The sequence below is a fragment of the Dunckerocampus dactyliophorus genome, chromosome 8 (genome assembly GCF_027744805.1).
Source record: "Dunckerocampus dactyliophorus isolate RoL2022-P2 chromosome 8, RoL_Ddac_1.1, whole genome shotgun sequence".
In the NCBI taxonomy this organism is placed as follows: Eukaryota; Metazoa; Chordata; class Actinopteri; order Syngnathiformes; family Syngnathidae; genus Dunckerocampus; species Dunckerocampus dactyliophorus.
Genome location: NC_072826.1, coordinates 9,907,137 through 9,920,994, shown reverse-complemented (window position 1 = coordinate 9,920,994; position 13,858 = coordinate 9,907,137). Strand labels below are relative to the sequence as shown.

Genomic DNA, 13,858 nt, shown 5'->3' with positions numbered 1-13,858 from the left:
TTTTTTATGTCCCATATTATAACTGTAAAAATGTAATATAAAGATATAGGCAACAATCGCTATAAACTGCTCTACAATGGAAAGAATTTCAGTCTGCTTTATAATTACAGTATATTTACCTCCGCACCACATATGATATTACATTGTAGCATACAATCATTATTATTTAATGCAAAAAAACCTTAATGCAACTTGTATTTTTTGGTACTAAGACGGCTATAATTGTGAGAAACCATGACACGGCAGCTTTTAGACATGATTTATATTTTTATGTTGAAATCCCCACACAGAATATGTCTGCGCTGAACCAAGTAAGTAACAAGAAAGAGGCACTGGTGCCATACATATCAGACAAAGACACATTAAAGTGCAAATTTTCTTTTTATTCTGATTTCATTTTACAGCAGAAATTATGTAAAGCATTCAGAGGACATTTTCCACATATAAGGGCAATATTCAAAACACTTTGCATGGCCTCAGCAACAAAATATTCTCTTAAAAACATCAACAGTTTTGTGATGCTTGTGCATGCAAAAAAAAAAGGCAGAACATAGGAAGTCAAACCAGGCTAGAAAAGAAGAGGAATGATCGGCATGGAGAACACAACAGCAGGCAAGGTTGGAATAGAGCAGGAGATGAGACAGACGACAGAGGAGTGGAGAGGTCTAAGCCTTGGAATATCTATTAGGGTCTACCATTCTAGCATGCAATGTGGTGTTTTGGCCCCCTTCAGGACAAGGCCTGAAGGGTTATACCATTCATTTTCCAGGGCCACCATTGAGAACAGAGGCCATCTCTGCGCATGGCTACCAGCAACTGTCTCTTTTAACTTTTTTCAGACTACTTTTTTCGACGTAATCTCTTATTTTTTTTACACGCGCTCTCTGTGTTAGCCATTCAATCTGTGAGTTGACAAGCGCAAGGGTGTTGTGGTGTGTGTGTGTGTGTCGACAATCTAAAAAGGAGTTGTGCTGAGGTGGGAGGAGTCTGTGTCTGAGGGGAATAATGGAAGTGCACATTTTGGAGATCTTCCAACTTACCAGTGTTTTAACACAGGTAACACGTGACTGGGACAGTTTTTCTACTTCTTTGTATTAAATCTTGTGCGTTTATGACCTTTAGAAATTACTTAGAAATCACTAAAAAAAATGACACAGATTACAGTTTAGCAAATAGATCACATTCACTGCCTCATAAAATGAGACTACAATATGCGAATGAGATTGTTATCACTGGACAAACAAGCAGAGTATCCTGAATGTATGGCGTTATGCATGCACACATGTAGTATGCATACACAGAGCTGTGTTTTAGCAATGAATTAGTGACACTCCACATATCATCTCCCTGTTCTTTAACCCTGAGTAAAATCTAAGGGAGAGATTGAACTGTTCCCAAAGACATAAGCACAGAGAGAAAGACTGTGGCCTTCTTGTGTGTCTGACTGTGTACAATTGTGTGCGTCTGAGAGAGACACGGGGTGAGACAGAGAGAGAATGGACAAGAGCGTACAGCACAGTTCTTTTGTTTTCTGGAAAACTACTGCGTTCTTACTTCACGTTAATGCTACAAGAACACGTCAATGTGATCCCGTGCAGGAAGTCAAATGATCCTCCCACTGATGACACTAACACGTTTGAATTGACTGGGGACACAGAAAATCCTGTGGATTTGTGGATCCAATACTGTAAAATGCACACACAAGCGGGCAAAACGTGTAATCACCACACGTCGGTGCATTCATTCACACCTCTGACAAATCAGTGCATCTAACTTGCAGGTGTGGACCAAGTCCACCACTGTCACTTTTAACACACAATTTAGAAGAAAGAAAAGGGTAACTGGCAGCCATTTGGAGAACATACAATAGACATTTCCTGATATTAGCTTGCACTTTTTTTCTGTTATTGAGCAGGCACTTCCTAAACAGAGCTTTCCAGAATTCTTAAGCACATGTCATACAATGGCAGTGATGAGGAGGAGAAAAAAGGATTCAAATGATATGTAAAGAGTGTGAAGGAGACATTCTGTTAGTGAGAATGGTTTTAACTAAAGGTAGTATGTTGCTGAAGCACAACCACATTATAAAGAATGTAGCACCCTCAATGCCTCCACATTTAAACCATCAATGTAAGCATCTTTACCGCCATTATTTTCATAATTGCATCTTCAACATCATCCTCTAGTCAAACTACAGTTGAGCTATTACTATCTTGTCTACTGTTTATTGTCTGTGTGTGTGTTGCCTCTGTGCATCTTGCTGATATCTTTTGGGTGTTGGTTTTTTTCCCCCAACATAAAGTATTAGGCAAAATAGCATTCATAATAATTGGCACTACTGGCAAAAAAGTGTTTGATTTTTGCTAGCCAAGGAACAAAAGCACAACGTGTAAATGTTTTGTCTGAAAGATCATTGTTTCAGCTAACTTTGTTTTCCCACTTATTGAATTCTAACATTAATTTTTTTTTCATTTGCATGCTTGAACAAAATGTTCTTTTCAGTAACACTTATACTGGATACTCTTAAGGTGAAGCCATTAAAATCCTCTCACAGTCCATAGCCACTAACATGTTCTTTTTGCTGTTTCTTCGTCTTAAATATCATGCACATTACTCAGTTTGTAATATCTACATTATTTACAAGCAATACAGCCATCCTGTGTAGCCAGGTCTCTATGTTAAGTTCTCATTATGGGAGTAAAATAATTTATAATCTTAAATACAGTCCTCTTATGAAAAAGTTTCAGGGTCCTCGTATCCCCTTACCTCGTCAGTTTATATACAGGAATATGCAATAGTCCAAAATATGGATTTGATTGCCCGTATGGGCTAATATGGGGATCAATGCCCTGTATAGGGGTAGGTATTGGACCCGTGTCCTGTACAGAGCTAGCATAGAGACCTCTCAGAGTCAGGAAGAAGTCAAGGCAATGTTACTGTATGTGACTCTCTCCTCAAAACCACAGTTAGGATTTAGAGGTCCACGCAAAAAACAAACTAACGGAGACATTAAACCACCGCAACATGTCATATTTTAGCACACGGGGTGGGGGGTGGGGGGGACCAGTCTCAAGCTTAACCATTCTTGAGCCAATTAAATAAATAACCAGACCCTTAAATAAATAAAAAAAAATTTTTTAAAAAAAGCACCCAAAATATGTCATTTGTCCTTACACAATTCACATTACGCAGGGCAAGGATAAGTCGATGAGAACAGTGAGACACAACTACACATAGAAATACAAAAGAAACAACACGAAAGCAGTTTGGCAAGCATGCAGGAGCTCGTGGCTCAAACACATGCATTGAATTGAACGAACACAGACACACCACGTGGGGCTGGCAAAGTGCCGCCTCTGAGAACAAACTCCATACAAAGTCCATGTAACAAATTAAGACATCGTTAATTCAGACCCCAACCCTCATGGAAACAATGCTCCTCTTACATTCAAGTGGTTCCTCCCCTTTTGATCATGTGACCGATTGATAGGTTTGTAAGCCTTGTGAGTCAGAGTGATGGGTGATATGATAATTATACTGAGTTAACAGGATGATCTGCCACGAAAGCTCTTCAGGACGATGGAGAGGAGGAATAAGCCAAATAAAAAGAAGCATGCAAATGCAACATAGAAGTGAGTTTTTTGGTTTTATGTTTTCTTATCCTTTCATGGATCATTGTTTGGGTAACAACGCAACAGGTTTTGCATGAGTTCGGCAAGTCAAAGTTGCCTTTGGCAAGCAAGTTGAAGCCTTCCACCGCATCCAAACGTCGCCGTGACATCACCAGCCGCTTCCTCACTTGCTCCCGTTTGGCTCGTGGACTTGCCAAGAAACATACCCATGAAGAGTGCAAAGAATGCCATGAGGTTAATGTGATGGCCTCCCAGTGAAACTGCAGAGGAGGATCAGTGCTGTGGGCGGAGCCAGATCCCTGGGCTCGCCTTAGTAGTCTGTCTGTCTGAGCTGCCATGATGGACACCTATCCTGTCCTCTGTCAGTCTGGCAAGTTTCTTTCTTCCTCTTGAGAGAAGACAGGATAGAGAGCGAGCGAAAAAGGGGGCGACGAGGATGGAAGGGACAGTAGAGGGGGCAGGGAGGAACATAGTTTGGAGAGGAGAAAGAAGAAGGAGGAAAGAGGGGATTGCTCACAGGCTGAGTGGGCTGTGGGCGGGGCCTGGCGGTGGGCTCTCAGGACCCCTGGCCTTTTTCTGCTCTCTGACCCTGGTGTAAAAACACATATTGGGCACACATTAGAGTGTTCTTTCTTTGGCGTGTGTAAATGTCTTCATGTGTGTTTCCAGAGTTCATTTTCAGGGCGAATGCCCACCCAATATTACCCACTCCCTCAAGGCACAAAAGAAAAGAAGACAAGCAAGACATTTCTTTGAGTCTCCCAAATGATGTCATGCTCCCAGGAAGACCATGTGCAAGAGTGCTCCTCTATTTCTATCTATCCGTCAGTCATGCAGAAGTAGAAGCATCATTCCGCAATCCTCGACGAGACAGACGTAAGAAGAGCAAGGGAGAGAAGGATAATCCAGTCAGGATACTCTCTCCTCCCCCAAACATGCAAACAGGCATCCGCCAACAGGATAGAGAGAGAAAGAGCCAGAGAGCAGAGGGGGAGGAAACTCACCCGCTTCAGGGGCCTATGGTCCATCAAAGGGCTTCGCAGGAACAGTAAAACAACAGCAACTATTAGCACCAATGCCTGTATGGCAGTGGGCTTTGAATGTGTGTGTGGGGGTAATGTGCATAGTGTGTGTTCCTGGATGTGTGCACACATATGTCGTGTGAGGAGAACTTTATGGCTCACCTGTGGCGGCATCGGAGCAGGAACCGCAGGATCTTGCGTGCAGCCTGGTTCTGCTTTTTAGTTAGAAGGTCTCTGTGGACAAAAACACAAGGGTGAGATTTTTTTGGACCATAATGGTGAGCGAGGGTGTGTGTTTGCATGTTTGTAGAATACCTGAGGGAGTGTCTGTAGGAGCGGTAATATTGCTGTATGAGGACTGCTGCTCTGCGACTCTGTTGGAACTTCCTCTTCTCATGAAAACTCCGGAAACGGCTCTGGATCAGGATGGCTGCCAGGGTCATCCTCTTATAAAGTGCATACTGACAAATACAATATTATAAAGCCTTTATTTAACATTAGATGGTGGTGATGGTGAGCACACAAACAACAAAAACAACAAAGGTGCTTTATGTAATCTACAGAATGACTGCATTCACATTATCTGTCATAGAGGTAGTCGACTCTCCTAAATGCAGCCTCTCACAACAGTTACGTGTTTTACTATGCCTTTTCAAACTTCGCCTTGTTCCTGAGCGAAACTGCTTGCTGGAGTATCGAATTATCATGTGATGGGACATGAGACTCTGTTGCCAGCCATTAAAATTGTAAATATTTACATTTGTCTCAACGTTACTTTTTTTTGGTTCTTTTCCTGGTTACATTACTTGAAAATTGTGAAAGTTTTCTTTTGAAATGGTAACAATTGTTGAGTATGTTGTTTTACATTTTTATTACACATTTGTATGTTTTTACTTCATATTTGCTTACTGGAGTGGATATTTTACATACAGTATTGATTCCACTTTGGCATTTATTATTTTATATTTAGTTGAATTTAGTTAAACATACTTAATTTGGAGACATTTATTATACTGTCCACAAAGTACATTTCCTTAGAACAACATGTATAAAAACCTTACTATCGTGGAGCAATTCTTCATTTATTTTGGGGATTTCCTTTTAGCTGTTTGTTTCTGAAAATATGGTTAGGGCTTTTGGGGTGAAGAAATGATTGATCTAATTCTGAACACTTCCATCAGTAATGTGGGTGATCGTAATGCTTTTCAATGAATCTTACCTGCTTGTATCTCTTATAGCAGCGCTGAATCACTGCTGCAATCTCTTTGCGTTGCTCCTGAATAGGACCCTAAGGGGAGTAATGGAAAGAGTGTATAAAAGTCGCTCTTACGAGTAAGCAAACACGATAGATGCATGCAAGAGAATGCGACTAGAAGAATGAATACAAAAATTTAAAGTGAGAGGATGCATTATTATATTATGCACGAATGGACCATATGTCATGTAATGGATACCTTGTGTTTTCTAAGGGAGTGCAGAGCATTCCTGATGGTCTCATACAGCTCTCTCTGCTCTGCTTCTGTCATGGCTAGAAAAGATGAGTCCGTTTTCAAGCGTTCCCCTTTCATAGCTGTAGAGAGGAAGGGGTTGCAGTCAAAGGGGTAGGACAGGGCTTGCTTAGCCTCATGACTCTGCTCACCCTCAGGCCCTGAGTGAGAGGTTGGTTTCGGGCCGGGAGTCTGGGGCTTGGCATTAAGGAACCTGCAGAGCAGCAGAAAGAAAATATATGTTGTGAAAACTTATTGCATTTTACAGTATACTACAGTATTGGAATGTCCCGATCCGATCTTCAGGATTGGGATCGGCTGCCGATCCTCTGTATTTGTGAAGATCGGATAATATCGGCTTTTTCCACGAGATCGGGCCGATCCGGTTGTCGTATCACGTTCGTAACTCTGAGCCACACTCCATCATGGTTGCCACTCGACTCGCGCCACCCGCAAGAAGAAGAAAACACAACACCACCATGTAGACATGTACCGTGGTGAAGTTAGTTTCACGTTGGACGTTGGGTATTTGGCTCCGTAGCTACAGCGGTAGTTCCCTCTCCCTGTGCCTGGACTGCTGTGTCATGGTGTCGGGAAATGCCGCTCTAATCACTGGTTGCTTATAATAGGGGCCGCACGAACACTACTAAACATGTCGAAACGGCGGCAGAAAAACCTTGGAAACTCCTCTGTTATGGATCGTGAATGGAAGCTAGCAGGGTTTGCTTAGTTTAGCTGGTGCATCTGTGTGTGTGCACGACTCAGACTGGATGAGTATATTTTCACCGTGTTGTGTTTTACTGCTTTAATGTAAGGATCATTTTCCAATGCCCACTGACGATGTGCAGATTCTGAGTGAAAAAACATGAGAGGCACGTTTATTCTTGCACCCAGCACGTATCAACCGTCAATTGCCATTCACAACACACGCAACACATTTCGGCCCCTCAAAATAAGAGCGCTCTTTGCCACATTTGTCTGATTGTGTAAACAAAATAAGGGTGTCAATTACATCTGTGACTCCATCTTCCTTAATCACAAGCACGGGCATTGCAGTTTGTTGAAGATTTTGTAGCTGAAGCTGACATCCCATTAGAAAAGTTAGCTAAGCTACATCCATTTATGAATTACTGGACAAAATGGGCCAAAGATGTATTGCATCAATAAATGTAATGATTTTATTCACTAACCCAAATAGCACACACCCAAATAGCCCACACACTATGCTGGTAAAATAATTGGAAAAGGTAAAAAACTGAATTCTAAAAAATTAAAACGGAATTTGGGAAAAAATAAAACAGATTTTATAGGATTCAAAAGAGAGGTTGTTAAAAAAAATTCATATATTCTAAATCACACCACAAATTGATCTATGACCATGTGAAATGATTAGTCCTACCCTAAAAGTATTTTGCACACCCATTTTTTCCAATTTGATCTTTTATTGGATGGACTTTTATTGGATTAGGCACCTGACTCACAGAGGTTTGTTACAAAAGCCAAACAATATTGTTGGTCAATTTACTTTTTTATTACACAAAAAAGTGAATTCAGCATTACTTATAACAAAAAATGCCGGCTTATAACAAAAAACGTGGATCGGGACATCCCTACTACAGTATAATATAGTATACATATATATATATACACACACACACACACACACACACGCACACATATGTATATATGTATATATATATATATATATATATATATATATATATATATATATATGTATGTATATATAGATTATATAATTTACCTTTCTACTTCAGCAAGATAACCAGACAGCAATCTGACATCCCTGCTGAGGCCCAGCCTTCCAGAGTCTGTTTCTGTCTCCATAGTCCCTTGTTTAAGTCGACCATTGGATGTCTCCATAATGTGATCAGCCAGCATTGAAATGTCCACCTGTAACACACACATGTGCACATGCATGCACACGCACACACATGTATTGTATTTTGTGTTTTTAACAGTGCAATTTTTTTCTGTACTGTCAAGGCTTCAAAATATGTGACCAGACAAAATCACAACACTGAAGGCCATTATGTCCACACTTCAATGGTGGACTTAGTATTTTTGGCACCGCATCCCCTGTCTTTGGACTAAGCGTGTGTTGGGACTTGGGATTTTATAAGAAAATCAATGCACTACTGTAATTAGTATAAAACAGGCACCTGGAAATCTTATTTTTAAAAATGTATTTTATGAACAGTTATGCACACCTAATCCCTTTAAAATGATGACAAAACAAAACAATGTCAGTGCAACGGGTCTCCATGCACATGTCTGTTGATAGTGTGTTGCAACTAAAATTGACATTGGAGCATGTGCAAAAACAATGTAATAATGTTTATGTTGGTTGTATGATGCCCCTTTTAGGACCAAAAACATTAAGCAAGATTGAAATCATTTTGTTTGTTTAAGCTACATTTTGTTGACAACATTTAATCATTTACATTTTTCCCATTGTTGCTTCTGTCATTACTCCTTGGGTTTATTCCACAATTAACATGCATGTGAGCACTTGAAGCAGAAGACTCCCGCATACCTGCAAGTCCTCTGTGTTATCCTGATAGGTCAGTAGCTCTGTCTCCTCCCCTCTGTCAGTCAGCACTCTTTGGCGCAGGTGAACAGCCAGTCGCTCTTTCCCTAGAATCCTCCTGGCTAGGCTACGTTGCCCCAGAGTCTGTCTTAGACTCCACCGGGCGCCCCCTCCCGAAGCCCCTATCCTGGCCTGCAGGTGGGAAAAGGGGGGGCTGCTGGGGAGCCGAGGACAGTCAGGACTGAAGCTGGCGGGGAGTGCGCTCCGATTGCTGAGGTTGGGATGTTGGGTTTGTTGGGTGCTTGGGAGAGAGGAGAGGTGATCGTTTGGACTGAGGTGGTTTGGGCCAGAGGTTAGGTTGCTGGAGGTTGAGTCAGAGAGTTGTTGCTGGGTGGGTTTGAGTCTCTTAGCCGGGGGTGGACCCGCCTGCTCTCCCTGGGTTGCCTGTGAAGCTCTGGGTCCTGTCTGGTTCCAGGTCTGGTTGTTTGACTGGCTCTCTGTCCTCGTTCTAACCTCTGAAAGAAAAGAAAACTAAGAATATTCCTATCCCATTGAACATAAAACATAAACGGTCAGTTCTACAGCACATAAGACTTGCCCATCAGACTTTAAGTTTAAAAGCAAACAAAATATATATTACAAGACAGCAAACCGGGGGGAAAGCACCACCCTGCACATATTTAACTCATTTCATACAGTTGTAGTTTTAATTCAAAATGTTTTAACTGTTTTCATCACAAAATATCATAGCCCGACCATGCAAGCACTGTATGCCCCTAAAGGCTGAGGGCAACATGGGTAGGAGTTTGTCAAAGCATGATTGTCCAAGACCCCGCCTTCAGTAAAAAAATATCTAATACTTCCAAACAGATTGTCTGAGCTGAGAAAAGTGGTAGCTTACTTGTCTCAAACAAGCCAAACATCATGTTTTTTGAGTTTTCCCATCTGCTGAGCAATGCTGCTACTATTAGCAAACATTTATAACACACAATATGATCGATGTGAATGCCTGTCTCTCAGTTTGCACAGTGGCAGACATGCACTGACAATTATATTCATAGGCTTTCTCACCTGAGTTGAGGTTAGAAGAGTGACTGTTGCTTATTCTACCGAGTTCAGAGCCTCCTCTCCACCTGTCCATCCACATATCAGCAGGCTGGCTTTGAGCTTGAGGACTCTGTTGTAGCTGCTCTAGGAGCTCAGCCAATCGCGTGTGGCCCCGAGATCTGGCAATATTGAGTGGCAAGCGTCCCAAAGAGTCAGGAATAGCCAAAGCTCTTGTGTCCCACTGGTAAAGCACCAGTGCTGCATCAGTATGACCAAGAGCACAAGCCCACATCTGGGGAGACCAATGGCAAACATTCATTGTTACACTCACACAGGCATGGAGAGAAAACATAACCCTTAAGGATATATTGATCACGCACCAGTGGTGTGCAGGAGAAATGGTCCACATTAAGAGGATCCACCTCCAGCTCAAGGTCAATACTGTCAGCGTGCTTGGTTCTGCAGAGCAAAACGACCACATGAAATGAAACATCTCTTTGGATGGTGGGCTATTTTATGCGTGACACTCACCGCCAGCGGATCAGAGTCTGAATGAGCCCAGCGTAGCCCTGAGCTGCGGCCAGATGGAGTAAGGTCATTCCTCTGGAGTTCTTACTGTGGACGAGCTGATTGGAGGAGGCCCAGCATGGTTGGGACATCATCTTCTCACACACAACCACAACTCGACCCTCAAATGAACTGTGGTCCGGAGAGGTCTGGAGAAAAAAGTGGCGCAGTCAAGAAAGTGGCATATATCATATTTTGAAGGAGATCACTCTGTATTCCTACAATATCTCACAAAAGAAAGGCCGCCCCTCACATTGCAGCAAGCATTTTTATTACAGCATATCTTCTCAAGGCTGACAGCTTTTAAAAAAATAATGAAATTCCAATATACTTTAGAGTAGTCAGTGCACAGCATGTATTGCAGTATAGATTTACTATCAGCTGAAAATGACTCAACACACAGCCATTGTCTAAACAGGCAACAAATTGAGTACCACGAAAATTGACGGTTCCCATGCAGTAAAATAGTCGGATCACCAAACTGATTTGGTTTCTCCATTTTTCACACCTATGTGTGAAGTCTCAGTTTACATGCACTTCATCTACCGCGATTGTTCGCCAAATGCTGTGTGCCTCAGAATCTGTCGGTCCAACGCAGTGATTGTCAACTGATGGGTTGTGACCCACTGCTGTTTTCAGTGGGTCAATGGTCTTGCCAAAAAACTCTGTAATGACCCGATGTCCCTGAATGCACCTCACGTCTGTGCTATTTGCTTGCTAGGTCACCACGAGGTGCGTGCCATGTTTATGAGAGACTTGGCTGAGTTTGAAGAGGGGATGGATATCGTGTGTGAGCTTCAACACAGCAAGATTTCCTTTATATCTGCTGGAGGAGAGCGTGCTGTAAAGAGACGAGTGTCCCACCGCTCCAGCTCACATTGTGTTGTGTGGAGAATTCCGCCCACAATGAAGACTTGCAGATACGTTTTCATGCTCAGTTCGATCTGTTGACCCAGGCAAACAGGCCCTTTAAATATAAGATATTTAAGAAGTTTAAAGTTCAGACATTTGGTCACCGCTTGTGATTGAGGGGCGATGGTGGGTCCCGCAGCCAAAGCAGTTAAGAACAACTTGTCTAACGGATAATATAACTTTCCACAGCTCTTTTGTGTTGTCGGTAATGTTTTAATGCGTGTTTAAATGACATTTGCTTTGGTTCTTCTGGTTATGGTGCTCCTCAGAGGCATAGAAAAAAAATCGCCACTGTGGCGGATTGCTTTAACTTTTTAAATACAAACTTTTTGCTATGTAGTCAATTATTTTTAAACGCTGGATTACATGTCAATGACATCTAAATTGTTATATATGGACATTCCATTCTTACCATATCATACTAAATCATACTAAAGAATGATTAAGGACGTTGGTTGTGAATGTTTTTCTCACACACTGTTAATGTTTTAACAATTTACTGTTGTTCTTGTTGTTGTGTAATTAGCACTGACAAACAAAATACAAATGTATGATTTTTAGTCTCTTTTAATAAAATTGTGAATACAAAAATGAAGTTTGATGTTATAAACCTGTCTGATTCTACTCTGCCAACCGGGAAGCGTTCAGGTGACCTATCACGTATTGCAAGTTTCTTTTTCTGACACTTGTTAAACAGGTAAGTTTTTATAGTATCCGCGTACTTAAAAATCCAGTATATGCTTATTTAATCTTTTTAGTTTTTTTTAAAGTTTTTTTTAGTAAACATTAAGAGCGGCGCCATCACACTCCCCAAAGAATGCTGTGTGCATAGAAAGCTCGCTCCGATGAAAGTTTGATCATGCAAGAAGAAACTGGTTTGCATTCGCATCATTTAGGTATGTTAACCTGATTTTTTAAAAAGCCAGACACAATCTAAGGTGTTTACATGGCTTTTAAAATGCTAGCTTTAAGCATTTTTTTAGTGCATGTAAATGTACAGACTGCGTCTTGCCTACAGTCAAGCATGGAGGTGGTAGTGTCATAGTCTGGCGTTGCATGAGTGTGGCCGTCACAGGGGTGCTGCGGTTCTGTTTTTCTATGGCTTTCGACCTTTCAACATGCAAAAAAATTATTGTTATTGTCTTTAAAGATGGCTCTTTTGTGCGAAGACTTTCCAAAATCCTGTCTTCAGCGTTTGTGTGTGTCAATCTCATGTAATTAAACACCACAACATGTTTAATTAAGTGATGGGCTTACATGTGCTGTTCATTTCATACAATGGCAGACATTTGGCAGATTAAGTAAAATATTTCTTCATATTCTTGTAGACGAGTGCTGAATTTAAACACAATATAGGCATAAATGTACGTCTAATATCTCATTATAATGAAAAAGGAGGCTTCTGAGTTCAACCAAATCATGCTGCTTTTCCAAATGATGTGATGCTGCTTTTCCAGGTCTTGTGATTGACAGCCAATGAATGTGCTTTTATGTGGATTTGTTTAAACTGCTGTTGCGCCTGGATGTACAGTATATAAATATATTTTTTTATTTTGTTTTTTATATTTTTATAGCCTTGGTGATCTATAGCACCATTGTAGTTCTAAATATCTCCTCACATTCCTTATTGATTATTGAGTTATTATTTATAAGTGCTTAAAAAAATGACACTTATAAAAATGCCACCTTTAAGCCTTACTTGAGACTGCTGTTCAGTGGCTCCCCCTCCTTCCACCCCTCCACTCTTGGTTGCCATGGTTTCTGAGCTGGGGTTTTGATTGGTTATATCGGCCATCCTCTGTTCCATCTGCTCCAGACGCTCCAAGATGGACATCCTGAACTGGGTATCTACAAAGAATAAAACAAGATAAATAAGTGTTGTGAGCGTGTTATATCAATAGTTACGTTTTGGGCGATCCAACAGAGGCACAGTGAGAAGACTGGCTGACTGTAATGGAAGGACGACCAGCAACGGCAAGCGGATGTGAAATAAGAGTCACACATCTACCAATTTTTGGAGCTTTTTAAAGGGGTGACCCTTTATCCCCACGCAGCTGCAGTTTTGCTGCAGTGTACATCATGTCACTCAGGTCCTTTACCCCCCCCCCCCCCCCCCCCCCTCTGTAGGACACAGTCTGAGAAAAAAGGGGTGGAGCCACGTGAGTGACAAAGATCAGGCTTCCAACATTCCTGTCTGCCAATCAGAAGGAGAGATTTTTAACTAACCGTATGAAAAGTACCACCCGATTTGCCAAGTGATGTAAACAAAAAGCCTGAAACACACAGTAAGTGTTTAAAAAAATACAATCTAATATAACAGGTCACACATTTAATATGAACTTCAGGACGGTTGTTATCATTGAGACATATTGTCCACAAATCAATGTAAATGTTTTTGGAGGATTAATGACTATCTTTCTCATGATCATTCTCTTATTGTTTACTATTTTGCACCTTCAATCACTTTCTCGACAATTGCATGATTCAACAGGCTTAATATTACTAAACACGTGTGTACACTGTGGAGATAAAACAACTACTTATCGTTATCGTTATACTTTTAATGAGACTGTTATCGTCCCTGGACAGTTGAGCAGCATCAATTTTCAAGCAAGCAATTTTCCCTATATCTGAAACACGTGT

The 13,858-nt window shown here is 41.3% G+C and overlaps 1 protein-coding gene across 5 annotated transcripts in view; it reads right to left on the bottom strand.

The window, feature by feature from the left end:
• Positions 1-372: 372 nt before the first annotated feature.
• The window catches only part of LOC129186128 (calmodulin-binding transcription activator 1-like), a 69,327-nt gene continuing 55,841 nt past the window's right edge, over positions 373-13,858 (bottom strand). For 2 of the 5 annotated variants that reach the window (XM_054784047.1, XM_054784050.1), the window contains 11 exons: positions 12,915-13,063; positions 10,268-10,452; positions 10,117-10,195; positions 9,761-10,028; positions 8,696-9,204; positions 7,904-8,052; positions 6,294-6,355; positions 6,109-6,224; positions 5,874-5,942; positions 4,817-5,115; positions 373-4,221 (listed from right to left, as the gene is read on the bottom strand). In XM_054784047.1, coding sequence (XP_054640022.1) covers positions 4,146-4,221; positions 4,817-5,115; positions 5,874-5,942; positions 6,109-6,224; positions 6,294-6,355; positions 7,904-8,052; positions 8,696-9,204; positions 9,761-10,028; positions 10,117-10,195; positions 10,268-10,452; positions 12,915-13,063 — 1,961 coding nt within the window. In that variant the 3' untranslated portion in view covers positions 373-4,145. Of the gene's footprint in view, positions 4,222-4,636; positions 4,668-4,816; positions 5,116-5,873; positions 5,943-6,108; positions 6,356-7,903; positions 8,053-8,695; positions 9,205-9,760; positions 10,029-10,116; positions 10,196-10,267; positions 10,453-12,914; positions 13,064-13,858 lie in introns of all 5 variants that reach the window. The other 3 variants (XM_054784051.1, XM_054784049.1, XM_054784048.1) reach the window with 3 other exon arrangements.